The 17,265-nt window shown below is 47.0% G+C and overlaps 1 protein-coding gene across 5 annotated transcripts in view; it reads right to left on the bottom strand.

Moving 5' to 3' along the window:
• Positions 1-17,265, bottom strand: part of LIG3 (DNA ligase 3) — a 1,054,678-nt gene that overhangs the window by 452,198 nt on the left and 585,215 nt on the right. For all 5 annotated transcript variants that reach the window (XM_069614890.1, XM_069614888.1, XM_069614887.1 and 2 more), the window contains exon 14: positions 13,540-13,663. In XM_069614890.1, the coding sequence (XP_069470991.1) occupies positions 13,540-13,663 (124 nt within the window). The remainder of the gene's footprint in view (positions 1-13,539; positions 13,664-17,265) is intronic.

A 17,265-nucleotide genomic window follows, 5' to 3' on the forward strand; every position in this document is an offset into this window, starting at 1 on the left:
CGCGAAGTCCCTCTCTTCTTGGACACCTTGTGTGTCTATGTGGAAGTGGTTAGCTGCCCGAGAGAGCAGTTCATTCAGGAGGGGCTGATTATCTATTGGGGAATCAGACACTGGGGCTTCCCTTTCGACTGGTGAGTCCATTCTGAAAATATCTGGGCTATTTTCTGGCTCATCCTCGTCTTCGTCCTCCCCGTAATAATCTGACACTGCGAGATCTTCTGGTGTCTCAAAATCCTGGCCCTCTATAAGGGAAGAGTCTCCTTGGCCTGTAGGGAAAAGGCAAGAATAGGGTTGGACCTCGAAGGGGTCTGAAGCCTTTACTGGTGTCTCGACCCGGGGCCTTTTATTTGAAGGGATAGGGTCCCTTGAACCTGAGGGAGAAGATTCCTGAGGGTTTAAAGCTAGTAGTTGGTCAGGGTGTCTTTCGAAGAAATTTGCTAAGGAGGACATCCTTGACATTACTCTGTCAATGTCCTCGCATGACCAGAGTTTTGAGCTTGGGGTGACCTTGCTGGAACTCTCTATGGACTGTCCCTGAGAAGACTTGGACGGGGAAGTCAGTTCTATAGTTGTGGGGGATTGCAAGGGTTGTTTCCTTTGTTGCTTACCCCCTTCCCCGTGGGTGGAAGTGTGTTTACCCTTTCCCTTATCTTTCGACGCCTGGCGTCGAGGATCGGAGGTGGAATCCCTGTGTTTCGAACTAGGCTTCGAAACTGGGCCCTCCAAGAGATGGAAGCCGTGTTCGTCTCCGGACGAGTGATCTTCCGTGATGTTAATGGGCGAGGCACTATGTGCAAGTGTGGAGGCTTGCCTGACGTCGTGCGGCGACCTCGACCGGGACCGCCCAGAGGACGTCCTTTCGGACCGCTCCTTCTGTGCCTCTTTCCGAGGTTTCGACGACGTCGAATCTCGGGTGGGTTTTTTGTGTTTAGCGTGTGTATGTGTAACGCTCTTGTCGCCGGGGGACTTCCCCATAGTCGCCGGGACGGACGACCTTCCGAGGCCGGGGACGTGCGTTAGGCTGTCTTTCGACGCCTTGGTGCCCTCGCCGTCCGAAAGTCCGGCGTCGCTGCCGTCGCTGAAGGTACCCTCCGCCTCCATAGCTGCTAGCTTGGCGTGGTGGGCCCAACGCTTGGTGGAGCGGTCCTTAAGAGTTTTTGTCTTAAACCTGCTACAGGCCCTGCAACCCGCCTCGGGGTGGTCTCTGGGCAGGCAAAGGTTGCACGTAGCGTGCTTATCTACCCAAGGGTATTTCTTATTACACTTGGGGCAAAACTGAAAGGGCGTACCCTCCATACGCGCCTGTGGGCAGTGGGCAAGTGTGTGTAGGTAAGAAGGTGTCTATAACCGAGTGTGGAAGTGTACCACCCCCCACTCTCCCTACTTGTAGGGCCGAGGCCAGCGGCCCAGGCCCGAGCCGAGGCGGAAGCCTCAAGGCCCAATCCGTCGGGTTTCGACATTGATCTCCTCCCCGGTTCGGCGTCGAGATGCTGGTCGACGTAAGGGTGACAAAATGGGGCAAATTAGAATTAGTTTTAAGTGTAAATATGGCAAAGCCAGGGAACTCCGATGAAGTGCTTCCGACCAGAATGGCGGAAAAAAACAATCTGAGGATCCTAGACGCGTGAGGGATCATGGGTACAGTGGACGTCACACTAGGGATAGTATTACTGGCACGCCCTGTGTCGACGCCCTTTTTCGATTTTCGAAAAACAAACTGTAATACTCCGCAGCTTCCACTAGATGTCGGCCTATGCACAGCATGTGATCTAAGCAGATTCCACAAGCCTCAGAAATATATATATATATATATATATATATATATATATAGCATTTGTACACAAAACAAGTGCTTCAAAGCACTCCAAGATTGGAGGGGACATGGGAGAAATCATTTATAAATCCTTGGACATTTCAGAATGATATACAATAATAATAAGCGTACTAGGCCCAACAACATTTCTGCTAATTAAAGTGTGTTACCAGGTAGTTGGGGGGGGGGAGCAGGGAGGAGAGGGGTAGAGGGTTAACTCTTAGAGAAGTGCATAGTGCTGCAAGTAGTGCTGGGGCCCGGAGGCAAATGCAGGAACTGGTGTGGGTGCCTGGGACCTATAAGGTTCTGAGGTGAGCCAGGCGACCAGTCAGCTAGCTGAGCAGAAGGAGGTGGTAGCAGGTAGATTGAGATTAGCAGGGGATAACTAGAGAGAAGGCAAAGGGGAAGAGGAAGGTATTGAGGAGTCATGTATGCTTATGTATGTATGGGTGTGTGTGCCTGCATGCTTGAATGTCTGTTTGTCCCCAGATGTGGGGACTGGGACTGCATGGTACAAGTCGACATCCAAGCAACAGAGTGTATGTTGCAGAGTTTTAGGAAAGATTTCTCTTTTGGCAACTTTCTCTCAATAGTTCTATGGAACCCCAAAATGTTTGCATTTCTGTTTGAACCTATCCTGAATTTGTACAGGGAAGTGAAGCCTTCAGCCTCCCTCCTCTTGCCATTGGCTCATTTGTTATGGGAAAATTGATGAGTACTTCAGACTATCAGTACTGGGAAACTAGGTTTATACTTTGTAACTTTTGAACAGTGCACACAACATCTTACAATGCAGTGCAATAGGGATAATTTTATATCACACTAGTCCTTTACACTCGGGATGTTTAGTTCCTTTTATATATGCCTGAAGCCAAGCTAATGGCTTGTACCATTTTTGTGTTATTTCTAGTGTGCACTTTCTCATTTACAACGTAACGTGGCTAGAGCCCAAAAAATGGCCACACCGCAAGTGATGTTTGCTTGTTCTTAGGCCTTCTTCCTGCCTTACCAGGTCAGGAAAACCGACAAAGTCATGCACTTGCGCTGGAAAGCTGCTGCTTTTGCGGGCCAGTGATGCCCCCGTTTATGGCTCAGGAAGAGGGAGGGACTGTCTGATCCCATTCCACATTCCTGGAGCCAGATAATCTGGGTTTGGGGCATGAGTGAAACCAATTGTTCTCCCTGATTGAACAACTACTGGTTGTTTGATGATGCAGATCCTTACCATTGGTGGACTTGTACTTGCTTCCAGACTGGATTTTGGATAAGAAGAGGACTCCTGCAGGCATTTTTTCAGATCAGCGGTGGAGCAAAGAATCCTGTGTAGAAGAACAGCCAACTGAAGATCCGAAGAAGACTCCTGAGTGTTAGGGAGAATTTTCAGAAATGTGCTAATTCCCTCCACGTTAGAGACCCCCAGAAGCTTAGCTGTATTTTGACGACTTGATTTCTTTTTAACCTGGAGCGAGTGAGACCCTATTTTCCACTCTCTCATGTATTTTAATGTGATTTCTGAGCTTTGTGTTTCTTTTGTTTGTGGAGTCTGACAAACTTTTGTCTAGCTTCTCATGTAACAATTTTATGTTACCCTTTCCTCACTGAATGGCTGGTGGCAGTGGTTTTGTTTTAACTACCGTGGTGTGCATTTACCGCGGGCTGCATTCGCAGCTGCAGTAAAGCACCCAAGGGTGCCATTTTTGTCAAAACGGCCCGGTCTTTTTTCACCATTTCTTTGTGGAAAGGTCCTTCTTGAGATTTACTCTGAGCGCCAAACCAGGTTTGCTCCCATTATTCGTTTTGCCTTTGGCGGGATTCACGAGTGAAGCCCGCCTCTGGCTCCAGGGGGTCTGGGGTAGGCAGAAAGTGAAGGAGGTGCCCGAAACTGCCTGTGCTTAGTCTCCTAGGAGACCCAAATGCACTCTGTAGTGATGGCTGGCTGACTGTCCGGCAAGGACAGCCACCCTGCTTGGTGACTGACAGCTAGGCTGGAATGAATGGGAGAGAACTGAATAAAAGGCAAGGCTTTTGGCTTGGAAGGCAGAGTCGACCACTGGACGAAGGAACCGAAGAAGAACTTGAAGAGAACACCTGCTGCAACTCCTGGACCGTTGGTTTGCCCATTGAAGCCCTGCTGCTGTGCTGAAACGCCAAATTCTTATCGACAGAGAAGACCCTGCTCGGACGACTTTTCTCTTTGAGATGGTGGGACCAATCAACTCCAAAGTAAGCCACCTGGACATCCATCTCAGAGCTGGTTGAGCCAGGGAGAGGAACACCAGTTTGTGTGTGTTGCTTTTAAGTTGACCTAGAGCTTCAGGAAGATCCTCCAGACTCCCAGGAAGCAGGATTGACCGAGCCTGAGCCTCCTCAATAGAATGCAGGAACCCAGAAGCAACGAAAGTCCATCTCGACAGCCAGGAACCACAGTGTTGCTATTTATGGCAGGCGCGAGGAGCTGAAACACTGAACAGCCACTGAAAGTGAAGTTTGCCGGCTGCAAATTTTGACCGTCCCAGTTCAGGAGTCCCCCGGTGTCCTCCCACTTGTCCCCACGACTGACGCCCAGGAACAGTGAGATCTGCAGAGCTGCACAGGAACAGGAGTCATCTACTGCATCTTTTATTCCATCTAAAGGTACTGTACAAGGTCTGAGAGAACTTACCTCTTACTGTAGAGTTGCTTGCATCTTCTACTACTCACAAGTCTAATCAGCTTGTGGCCCTACATTTCATTCTTCTTTTCTTCAAAGACTTCTAAAACATTGTGCAAAGACGTTTTACTTACCTACAAAGAAGTGCTTCAGCTTACATAGACTTTTGCCTATTGACTTTGGCTTAGCTTCTTCCACTGAATGACTCTTATTTGGGGATCTGAAAGTATTTGCCTGCTTAAGAATATTTGTGGTCTCTTGTTTGTTCTAAATAAACTTTTCCTTTGACTTATTACTATATGACTCTAAATGCAACAGTGATATATTAATGTCCCCAGCACCCTAACAATTGAAGTCACCTGAGGGTGTAGGTAGTGTCTGTGAGCTATCCCAAAAGGGCGTCTACTGATTTAGAGATATTAAGAGTGTGCATTTCATGAAGTGTATTTGGGTGTTACTGTTATATTGATCCTTTCTGAAGAAGGCTTATTCAAACTTGCTGATAAAGAAATTAATATTTGTTTATTCAAAAAACCTTGAGTGTAAGAGTTTATTTGAACACTTGTAACTGTAAATCTCTGTGTAACTCCACTACAGGTCACATTGACCCCTTTTGAGATAAACCCGGCTGCTCAACACGCTACCAAAACTGTGTGTACAAGCTTATACCAAAGGTTGGGTTTCCTATACCTGTAGTCCGAGTTGTACTAGAGTTGTACTAGAGGGTACTGCATACAAACTTTGCCTAACACTGAGGAGGCCCAGCATCCCCATGTCATGTCTGGACTACCCGATTTGCCCTGTGCAGTGCTTCCATCCCTAGACTGATATGACCAACCAGTCTCGAGGTGTTCAAGAATCCAATCTTCCTGAGCCTTCGCTAGTGTCCTTGGACCACCCGGTGGATCACCCAGTACACTGACCAGCTGTCCAGTGGGCTACCTCGCTGGAACCGTCACCATTCAGCATTTGAAGCAGGAACTCTGTGGTCGCCAGCTTATGGTGTAAGTTGTCTTCCTGCCGAATTTCAGCCTCCCAGCTTCAAGGGATCCGGCTCTGGAAGGAGGCCTGCCATCGCCCGTGTGTGGTGGCTGTCGCTGGAATTCAACTCCCCCCGTCCTCTGACGTGTCCTGAATAGATCTGCATTGGTGATTCTGCATTTCTCCATCACCAAGGGTTGTACTCTGCTCCTGGACCCGACCAGAAGAATCCTTGCACCTGCAGTTTATGGGTACCTTTCACCGGAACCAACGGCGGGCTATCCAACTGCCAGCGACCCCCAGTCTACCCATCCAGTCCTATAGGAAGATCGGAGTCTGGGGGTAAGTAAAGGTAAAGCCTTGGTCTTCCTCAGTCCTTTGTAGGAGAACATTGAGAACAAGTCTCTTTGTATGCTTTCACGCCGTCACTTTTTGGTCGCTGCACTAGAGCAGTAAAATCGAAAATATAAGAGCGCATTTTTACTTACCAGTAACTTTGTTGCATCTCTTCTCTTAAACAATCAAAAACAAAATTAACTTACCTGCATCAGTTGCATTCTGGGGAAAAGTGTTGTGACTTTTGGGCACAAGGGCCAACTCTTCATAAGGAGTGGACGTTTGAAGCTAGGGCATATTTCTTGGAACTTGGTTCCATCTTACTACACCACTTACCTTCTTTTAAGGATTTAAGTAATTGATTGGATATTAAGAACTTATGGTAACTGTGTATATGTTTATCATTGAGTCGAGTGTGAGTGTGGGTCTCCTAGAATACATCTAGTATTTTTGTAGACTCGGACTAAATTGAATTATTGTGTGCTTCACTGTGTGGACGGATGGTTGACTCCTGGCCCCACACTCACACTCCTAAGAATAGCATTGACTGCTCTCCACCGCTACCTAGATGGGGTTTTGGCTAACCTCTCAGAGATCCCCCGTTAACAATAACTAGGGTGTCCTCCTACAATCTGTTCACAGGTCAGATTCTAGAAATCCATCTCAACACTGGGCAGAATGACTAGACGGGCCTTGCCAGATTGAATGGCGCAGAAATCATTGGTGGACCTGGTGGCGACTCCAGTCCCAATCCTGGAGAAAATTAGGACTTCTGCAAACATTCAACAGAGCATCACGGGAGCCCAGACCTCTACGAAGTGCAGCCCAGTGAAGACCCGAAGACTACCATCTCAGCTAACCAGCCCTGTCCCCAGCCAAGTCATGGTGAAGCCCTACTCCTCTCTTCTGGTCGACAGAAGGCCCTTGGTGGTGCTTTGACCGCCCCCTTGACCCATCAGAACCACCAGTGTCGACTCTGGCTCGAGGATCTGTCCCTCGACCACCTTGTAGACTGATCAGCTCTCTCCTGGGCTACCTCACAGCAACCATTGCCGTTCCGAGCTAATACTTGGAACTTGAAGGAACTTCAACTTGTGCTACAAGTCACCAGCCCATGCATTTTCAGCTTTCCAGTCCAAATAGAAGCCGTACAGAGCCTGCTCATTTGTTCACCAACCGAAGAGCACATGTCGCCGTTTGAACCTGGTGACTCCCACTGAATCCATTCTTATTTGCTCTGTGGAAGTCTCCTGAGGTGAACTACACCTCAGAAGTCTTCTTCCTTTCGTGGCAAGGGTGACCAGCTGGCCAGTCTCTGAAACCGTAATACAGGTACCCCGGCCAACTAAACCTAAATCATGCAACCAAAAACTAACTCTCCATCCGCAACTACTGCACCGCCCTTGATCCAGCAAAGCATAGAAGTAAGTTGGCCCAACAGATTCTACAACTTCTGAAGCGGTCACTGGGAAAATCAGAGCAAGATGGGTAAAAGAAATACATGCCCCCTTCCCCCCTCGTCCCTCCTCGTCCCTTCACCTCCCACCAAGCCCCCCCCCCTGCCTCCAGGAGTTCCCTATCGTGGTGGGACTGCAAGAGACACTTACCTAAACATTTCCAGATTTCAAGAACATGATCACGAGCACTGGCATTGCACAATCCAATAGTAAACCTAACTGAACAGTATAACTTCTGGAACTGGTAACTCTAGGGCACTATACCCCAATTCCATCTCAGGACTGTATTTACTAATTGTTATGGATCTTATTTTAGGATTGCTCAGAAGTGTGGTTTCCTACCTGTGTTACATTTTTGAATATACTGTTTTTCCAACTGTGTACCCGTTTTACCATACACAGTAAATGAAAGTGTTGCTTAGCAGTATACTGTTGCTCAACTATCTCAAGGTTAAAGTGCTGGGGTTCTCTCCAGAACCCCCCCCTCAATTCCCCCTCCTCAAATGGCGAATGTATATATGTATTTGGGAATAGTTGTGTGCTATTCTTACCCAAGGTTTTTATTAATTAGTGTGTACTTGGAAGGCCTAATTAACTATTTTATGATCTAAATGGAATTATTGGAGTGCTTTGTGCGTGTCTCATTGTAGCCTTACACCACTCTTAAAACTGTGAGGGGTCAGAAATGCGAGACAGACACAAAGATAGCGGTTTCTCAATGTTGGCCATTTATTAAATGAAAAAGGGTGAGATAAAATCCCCATCTTTCACTATCCTAACAAGGGTGTCCCTACCAAACAAACTAAAACTAAAGAAAGATGACCTAGTGTCCAAAAAGTATCTGACCCACACACTAATACAAAAAACAAAAGTATGAAAGGAATATTTGGCTGTGTTCAGTTCAACGAAACAGTGTAAAAGTGCAAACTTAGAAAGTACTCCCTGTGACAGGGTTGGGCTCCCTTCCCCTGGATTAATCCAGGAATACCCTTGGAAAAGTTCAGATTCAACAAAGTTCTGTTCAGTTCAACACAAAATGTCTTTTCCCTTCACTGCGTCCTTCCACTTAATAAAATAAATGTCTCTTTCAAAAACACTTGTTCAAAAATCAAGCAATTGTTTTCCACAATATCCTCCTTAGTGAGGAAAATGTCTTTCTCACAAAACACAAGTTCATCAACCAGAGCAAATGTTCTCCTTCGGATGTAAAGAAATGATTAACTTATCACACTTGTTCTTCCAGTGGAATACTTTTGTGAGTATAACAGAGCAACAACCTCTGGTGATGCAACCATTTATCGGAATGATAATAGAGTTAACATGTTCTTTCCACCACACCTTTTTGCCACAAACCCACTTCTTCAAAACATCTTTCCAGGTATACTCGCCTGCTAGGACTAACTACTATGACCCCTTCCCTGGTATAATAGCCTGCCAGGAAGAAAACTCCTACAACTTCAATTGGTCTTAGTGGCAATAATTGTTCCAAGATTCTCCCCACCAATATCGCACTCTTGGCAACGTGGGTTACAGGTTTACCCAAACTGGAAAGTCAAGGAAGGAGAAATGCATCCAAGTTGCCTCTTTATTGCTTTTTTACAGCTTCTTGGCTGTTGGCAATGCAGGTTACAGGCTTCCCCAGATGGTATCCCATAAAAGGGAACTAAGCCCTTGTTGCCTCTTTACTTAATTTGTTTGTTATTCAAAACTATTGTTTACTGTCAAATGTCTTGCTCTGAGCACCCTGCGGTTACCTTTAGCTTCAGGCCAACTCACTGGTCGTCTTTGGCGTCTCTGCTTCACTCTCAGCGGCCGCGTTCCGCTCACTCAATTGCCAGCTCCCGCTTAACTTCAGCGTTCTGCACGGCTCTTCTCCCGATCTCTGCCAGCTCAGTGGGACTTCCGCGTCTGTTAGAGAGCTTTATCATTATTGTTTCATCAGATGTGAGACCGCCCCCCCAGCACGGTTTGCTGGACTTCTGGACCTTTTTCTGCTAATCCTGAATGAGTGGAGCTTTTCCCCACTCATTCATTCTTATCGACTCTGCCTTTTGGAACTCTATTCTTTGTAAATCTACCTGTACTATGGAGTCTGTCTGCTCCATAGCTCTTAAAGGCATCTGTGTTTTACTACTGCAGCACACAGCTCCTTATGGGCAGTGATGCTGGGGACCCCTAGGGTCCTCCTTTAAGATTTGTTTCCTATATCCTTAAGTAAAATACCGTTCTTATAGAGATACTTAGCATCTCTCCCAAAACTGTATAGTCTGAGAGATTGGCACACATCACCTCCAGTGGAGTGCCAAAGGGATACTTAGTATCCCCCTTCTCTCTGCTCCTGTGACTTTTTAGTCACACAGACAATCACCTAGTTATGGCTGGTGGCAGTGGACGTGTTCTACCAACTGTTGTGTATTTTTCATACCGCATACCGATACCCTCGATAGTGCACAATAGGGGCACCCAAGTACCAACTTGGTGCCTCCTTTCTTTTTTCGCCATTACTAGCGTTTTCTTTGTTAGCCTTTCTTCTACCATTCTGGAAGGGGGAGGTCTGTGTGTGTGTTTCGCCTTTGGCAGGAACCAGTAGGTATCCCCACCTCGGCTCCAGAGTGTCTAGTCAGACAGGAAGTGGAGGAGGCGTCTTCCACCCCGTGTCCATTGTCTTCCAGAGTGCCTGAATAGGACCAGCTCCCAAAGGGGGTCTGGCTGTCCTGATTGGACAGCCAAACGCCCCTTTCTGTAAAATGTTGAGAGAGATTGCAGAGGAGTGTGTGCTGGAACTGTATAAAGGGTGAGGCTTCTGGAGTGTAAAGCAAGTCGACCATTGGAAACAGAAGTAAACGACAAACACAACCAGAGACGCCTGCAGACCCTTTGCAAGACTGTGAAGCGACCACTGCTGTCCTGACCCTGTTTTCTATGCAACAGAGGAGCGCAGAAGAGGACTCCTCCTTCCCTTTGGCTGGTGGGAACAACCAGTCCCAAGACTAACTTTGAAACGAGCCATCTATTGAGGTCCTAGGAGCTTCCAGAGCTGCGGAACCACAATACAGACCTGTTGCCCATTTCGAGTACATCGTTGTGGAAAGGCCGAATCTATCCAAATCTGTGCTGAGCCCATAAGGACACTCCAGAGATCCGATCCAACTCACCCAGGCTCCCTCACCAGAGTGTTGCACTACAGGAAGCAAAGACTATTAACTGGCCGATCCGTGTCCTTTGTTGGTGCTGCTGAAAAGGCGCCAAAACGGCAGAGTGAACCAAGAAGTTGCTGAAAGTCGTGCTATTGGTCCTTCCCCGAGACTGCCGCTCAGTGACACTGTCCATTGTCCTGTCATTCGTCACCAGACCAAGGAATCCGGAGGTCTGGTCCAGAGCTGCCACATCTCGGAGAAGCCAACACAAACCCTTTCTTCAAACTCAAGGTACTCATGGGGAAAAAGGTATTGGTTACCTGATTACAAGAAGTCACGTAGAGGTGTGTCCAGGCCCACCCCCTCTTACCTCCGACCCAAGCTGCTGCTTGTGTCCCCTTCTCAAGTCCATTTTCAGGTCTCCTTTGTTAGTTGCTAACTTGCTGCTTCAATAACTTTAGACACTGGAACAAATTCGCAGGAACTCTTCATTATTCACTGTTTCCCAAGACTTCAAGCCCTCTCTCTACTGCCTTTAGCTACGGTGCGTTTTTGGACTTTAAAAGACTTGTCAGGGGAGGAAACCGTCTCTAGAACCTTGAACTAAGCTCATGGTGCACTAAAAACGTGTTTTCCGCCCTTCAAGTGACTTATCTATATGTGTTTGCAGAGCAGATGCATTACTGTATGACCTGTTGAAAACCGCATGAGTGCGCAATAACAGATAATATGATAACCTTGTTATTTCTCTTTCTAACGCTGCTACAATTGTATTGGTCAAACAAAGCAGGCAACTGGCAAATCTTCAATTCCGGTAGCTTTAGTCCAGCACACAAGCTGGTGTCCCTCTACCTGGTTATTCGGTTTCCTGCAGCACTCTGAGGAAAATACAACCAGCTCCGAGGTGGTATCCAGGTGGCTTAGTGTCGAGTTGATTGGTCCCACCAACTCAAAGGGAGAAGTCGTCCTTGCAGGGGCTTTTCTGTCGAGGTGAACTTGATGATTCGGACCTGCAGCAGGGCTTCACCGTGCAAACCAACAGTCCAGGAGTTACAGCAGCCGTCCTCTTCAAGTTCGTCTTCGGTTCTTTCGTTCCAGTGGTCGACTCTGCATTCCAAGCCAAGAGACTCGCCTTTTATTCCTTTCTCTCCCATTCATTCCAGCCTAGCTGTCACTCACCCAGCAGGGTGGCTGTCCTTGCCGGACAGTCAGCCAGCCAATCACCACAGAGTGCATTTGGGTCTCCTAGGACACTAAGCAGAGGGAGTTTTGGGCACCTCCCTCACTTCCTGCCCACCCCAGACATTCGGGCGCCAGAGGCGGTCTTCAATCCTCAAGCCCGCCAAAGGCGAATAAACCAAGAGGCCAAACCTGGTTTGGCACGCAGAGCAAAACTCTAGAAGGACCTTTCAACAAAGAAAAGGCAAAATAAGAAGACCAGGACCTGTTTTAACAGAGCAGGCTCAGACGCCATCTTGAAAAAAATGGCTCCTGCGATTTAACAATACCGGTGTTCGCGGTCGGGAAAAATCATGGTAGTTCATTGTAAAACCACTGCCACCAGCCATTCTGAAAGGAAAGGGTAGTATTTGACAGCTACATGAGTATCTGGACAGAGGGGATACTAAGTAACCCCTCCAGCACTCTATTGTTAGATAGGGTGTGCTGGGTCTAGGAATTAAAAAAACGAGTAAAGTCAATTTCTCTTTACTTACCATGGGAAACAGTAGTTTATCCCAGAGAAGGTATTTAAACCTTTGGAAAGCCGGAAAAGGTTTTCCTGTGCCAGGGTGCTGTGTGACACAAATGAAAAGATGATGCCTAGGGAGCGGTTTAAACTCCATAACCCAAAAAAAATAAACACAGAAAACAAACAGAATTCAAAAGTTCAAAGTCCCAAAGTTTAGCAAAAGAGTTGGAGGGCTCTAAGGTGGGGGAAATTAGCACACTATTGTGAATTCTCCATAACATTCTTTGGGTGGTTTCATGGGAGGGTCTGGTGCAGTGACAGCATGCCATTAGGTATTTGGGAATTATGGAACCCTCATCCTCACAAGAAGATGAATACTGTGTCTCTCTCAAAGCAGTCAACACTTCCCCTGACAGCCACCTCCTCCAATGTGAAACTCCCTCATGTTACCACCCCAAGGGTTAGGATCAAGAAGCAGCGGCCTTCCCCTGGCCACATGGGAGGAGATCCTAGGCTGGGGTTCAGTGATGATGCTGCAGGATTAATCACACACCCCTCCTGAAACTAAGCCGTGCCGCTCCAATAGCACCTTGATTCGTTTTTCTAGACCTCAGTGTCTTTCCTGTTCACCAAAATGGGTTGGCGTCTCAGAATCCACCCCCAAGGTTAATTCTGGAAATCTATCTTAACAGTTACTCTTAAGGTTTACACAGCGGCTACCCCCTGCTCATCCTCATACCCCCCCCAGCCAGACCCCACAACTGACACTCTCAGAACATTCACTTAAATAATTCACCAACATTCTCATTGTAAACCAGACACAAACATTTTACCTGCACTAATGGATGGCCAGCAGGATAAGCCGGAGCAGGTCTTGCCCGTGCTGCCATTTATAGTGCAGACAGTTACCTCAGTGACTTTGCTGCGCATGGACGCTACCGCACCATAAAAGGCAGAGCTGGTTCGTAACGCAAGAAAGAGGCTTGCAGGAAAGGGTGGGGCGAGGGACCAGACAGTGGATTGAGTGAAGGATACCCTCTACCCCTTTAAAAGCAGGATATGCCAAGAGGCAGGCAGGGGCTGAAGGGATTGGCCCTTTTGAGATAATGAAACCAAGAGAAGGGTCCACCGGGGCAAATGCAAGGAGCAAGAAATATCTGCGTGATTAATGCAGCGCATCAGACATCATGTTACAGAGACATGGAACCGGGAAAACAGACATCCAACCTAAGAGACGAAATATCCATTTCGTAAAAATGCAGACAACAACACAGTACAACTGTCTGGGTCACCATGGCAGTAGCCCTCAGCCTTTAAGTCTATAAAGGTTCTAAAAGAGCCAAAAACCTTTAGGTTGTGTCCCCAGTGAGACGTTGATAGGTTTCATCCTGGCGAAAAAACATCAGGACACAATTAAAGACAATATTTAAAAACTTGAGGGGACATAATAACTTGGATATGGTATTCTGACTCACCTTTACTGCCTTGTCCATAAAATGCTCCAAGGACGGAAAGGTCGGCAGTGTCCGCCATGGCACCTTCATTCAGGTAATCTTTCTTCACCTTTAGCCAATGGCGTTTTCCCGGCTCATATGTACTCTAGAAGTTTATCATGAAAGGACAAGAAAATAAAGGGTTACTGCGTTAGGTCTTGTGATAAGGTCAAATGCGTAATGCCCAATAAGGAAGACTGGGGAATCTTGGGGGGCCTAGGGAGCTACCTGCTCCATGATGTAACCCCTGGATGTGATAAGAAGATTCCTCAAAAGGTCCCTCAGTCCTCCCCTAAGGAAATGTATGTGGAGACCAGGGGTTCATCACAGGGAAGCACCCTCACATTCCTCAAATAGAATAAGCTTTTATAGATAAGGTTTTATAGATTCATGGTATGCAGTCCCTTTAGGCCCAGAGACAGATACAAAGAAAAACTAGTGCAAGGTAGGACAGAAAAGTATAGGAGGGTAGACCATTCCCCAAATGCTTCAGAATCTGTTTGTAAGACCATGCTCGTACTAGGGCTGAAAGAACACTGCATTTTGCACAAACTGCGAACGCCGGAGTTGGGACTCTGGCTCTACGGGCCACCATGATACTCCTACCTGAGGTCGGGAGGATAGCTCTGGGGCAAAACATTGGTCTTTGTAGCAAGACAATGCAGAGCAACACAGGTTCAAACCCGGTCCTGCGATTAAGGGCTGGTCTCCGGTTTGAAGCATGTTGTAGAAGATTAATTACAGACATGAAAATGACAGACAAGGTTTTATAACTTTGGAGCAATCTCGTTAACTTAATTACATGCAATAACCAAGATTAAATGAGGAAAAAGCATACGGACATGCCCTCCCCACTAATGTAGCGTCCCCCACCATGCCAATCAGAAGCACACTATGCACAGGGGCATACAAGTATCCCTGTGCACTTTCATCTCTGTAGTACCCCTGCTTGCATCCCCATTGGGCTGCGCAAGCCTTGCATGGCCCATTGGGCATGTGCGCTGGGGTACCTGTAGATTGTCTCTTGATCTTCAGCTCCCCTCGCTGCTGGTGCTCACCCCGTCCCCCTCTCCTTCCCACATCTGGGATAACAGCTTACAATAACACAACAACGCTTTTTTGGCATGATAATGAGTGCATGTATTGGCAAAGTGGAGTTATACATACATCCAGAGATGTAGGTGCCCAACCAGTTAATCATTCTGGCAAGCGCATTCAGACAATTCGGAAATTAGTGGAAAGTTTAGAGTATGCTGCAGCCAAATGGCACGCGGGAAAACGTGCAATTTTCTCAATTCCCACTTTAAATGACCCAAACGGTTTATGTTAGGGAGAATTCTCTCTTTAGACTGAATTTCCTAACCTAATGAGCCCCCCAGCAGCTTTGCTGGATTTCTGGAGTTTGTTTTTTCCTCCTGCCAAGAGTGAGAATCTTTTTCTCCAACTTTTGGACATGATTTATGGTGTTCCTTTGACTGTTAATGTGTTTTATGGGCTATTGGGTCCTTTACTCCATAGGGTCTCATGTGTTTTTACTATGTGTGTTACACAGCACCCTCCGTGCAGTAACACAGGGGTGTCATAGTGACACCCTACCATAGACTCCACACCCTGGGACTGACTACTGTCTCCCAGGGCATGTAAAGTCACCATTGGCTTTACTAGTCCCAAATTATTAACAGAAACCGGTACAAACCATCATATTGTGGACGCACTGGTCGGGGCAATTCGATTGCCCCGGTGTCTGTTAGTTGAGGGGGCACGTCTCCGTCCCCCCTGATCGAGTTTTGGCTGGTGGCAGTGGATACTACTTTTTATATTCGACCGCGAATATATCCCTATGGGATTTTCCCATTGTTCGAGGCTACCAACTTTATTTAATTCTCATTGCCTCGAACATACCGCCGGTTTATTTATTTAATATTAATTTGCTGGTTGTTTTTTTTTTTTGCCAGGACTCGATTCTAAAATGGTGTTTGTGTTCTCTTCTGTGACTCCAACCCAAGTCGAGCCCTTGTTCCACTTTTTGGCGGGCTTCTCTACAGAAGCCTCCAAAAGTGGTGCCACTTTGTCTGGGTACAACTGTGGGTGTGGGAGGGGGTTTAGGCACCCTGGACTGAGTTACCTTGGTAACAAGTCGCACTCGTGTGATTGGCCCAAGTGGTGAGCCGGCCGGCTCACCACTTAGCATGTTTGATTGACAGCTAGGCTGAGCGAATGGGGTGTGCTGCATAAAAGCAGGGCTTTGGGGACAGGAACTTCAGAAGTCGCCACAGGACCTGAGAATCCGACGAGGGAGAAGCTGAGCCGACCTACCACGACAACACCACCGGTGGAGCCCTGTGGAACCGACTCACCACTTCCCGACGACAGAGAAGATCTCCCGGCTGGAGAGGCTTCTTCCCCTGACTGGTGGGCACAACCAGTTTACCTTCTTTTCCTCGCATCCCAGGACGTCTTGTGGTCGAATTTCCTGTGCCAAGCACCCCTACAACCGGATAGCTACTTACCACTGGACCGCGAATAAAAGGACCGCTCCTTTTACCTGAGAACTCCGCGGCTGGTTTCTTCCCTGGCAGTGCAACGGACTACTGTCTTCCTCCCTGACGAGATCCTCTCTTCCCCCGGACGAAGCACCGACTTGCATCCGCTGCCAGGAACAACTGCCCCCGCTGGAGTATTCTCACCACTTTAAGGTACCGTGTCCGCCAGGCCTCCCTTTCTAAAAATTGCTACAAGGTAATAATAATCCCTTAACCTTCTGGACTGGGCTGGCCACCTTGACCATCTAACTGGTCCCTTTCTTTGGTCCAACTCTTTCTGAACCTTTTCAAGACTTTTTGTGCACTTCAACCGTGTGACCTTGGACACATTTCGTTCTGATCCTCTTAAAGTGGATCCGGCCTTCTGAACTCTAACTTCACGGTTTTACTTTGCCTTCCTCTCTTGTTGTGTTCTTGTGAAAGTGTTGGGATCTGTTTCAATTTATACCCTGCTTTTCTCTCCCTTTTTAAAACGAATTATTAGAGTGCCATCTGCGTTAAGCACTCACTGCTGTCTGAAAATAAGTGGGGCTTTACCGAAGAATTGTCTAATATTCTTTCAAGGGAGTGTATATTTTTTAGTGACCATGTTTTTGAACTGCTTAACATTAGTGCCTGTGTGTCTTCCTAGATGTGGTTTTAAATAATTATATCTCTTTTACACCAAGCTCTGGTCAGTATTTACTTGTTCTACTGTGCTCTTTTGACCGATTGTGAATACTCTGTATACTGCCTAACTCTTCTTGAGGGACGTCTGACTGCTCAGCCACAGCTACCAAGTGAATCTATGTGGTACAGACTGCTACCAAGTGGGTTTACTGCCAAACACCTGTAGTCTTAAATCTTTTGCAGTGGTCCCAGGGGGAACTGCACAGGTTTCTGCCTAACAGTTTATAATAAAAACGGGTGAAATACTTTGATTTGGAGTGCGGGTTTTGGGCTGGGGGAAGATCTATATCACAGGGACAAAATAGAGGTGAAAATAGGTCTCTAGCTGGTGAATTGAGAGAGATTTGGAAGATAGACTGAGGTTTGTTTTTAGGACAATATAGCAGTGAAAAAGAGAAAATCGGTTTTTAAAAGTGAAAGGCAAATTTTACTTAAACTAGATTTAATGGCTAAGAAAAGAGAAACGCCACCTGTGAATATCAAGATTACGTTGCAG

Source organism: Ambystoma mexicanum, chromosome 9 (assembly GCF_040938575.1).
Source record: "Ambystoma mexicanum isolate Mex_15411 chromosome 9, UKY_AmexF1_1, whole genome shotgun sequence".
NCBI lineage: Eukaryota > Metazoa > Chordata > Amphibia > Caudata > Ambystomatidae > Ambystoma > Ambystoma mexicanum.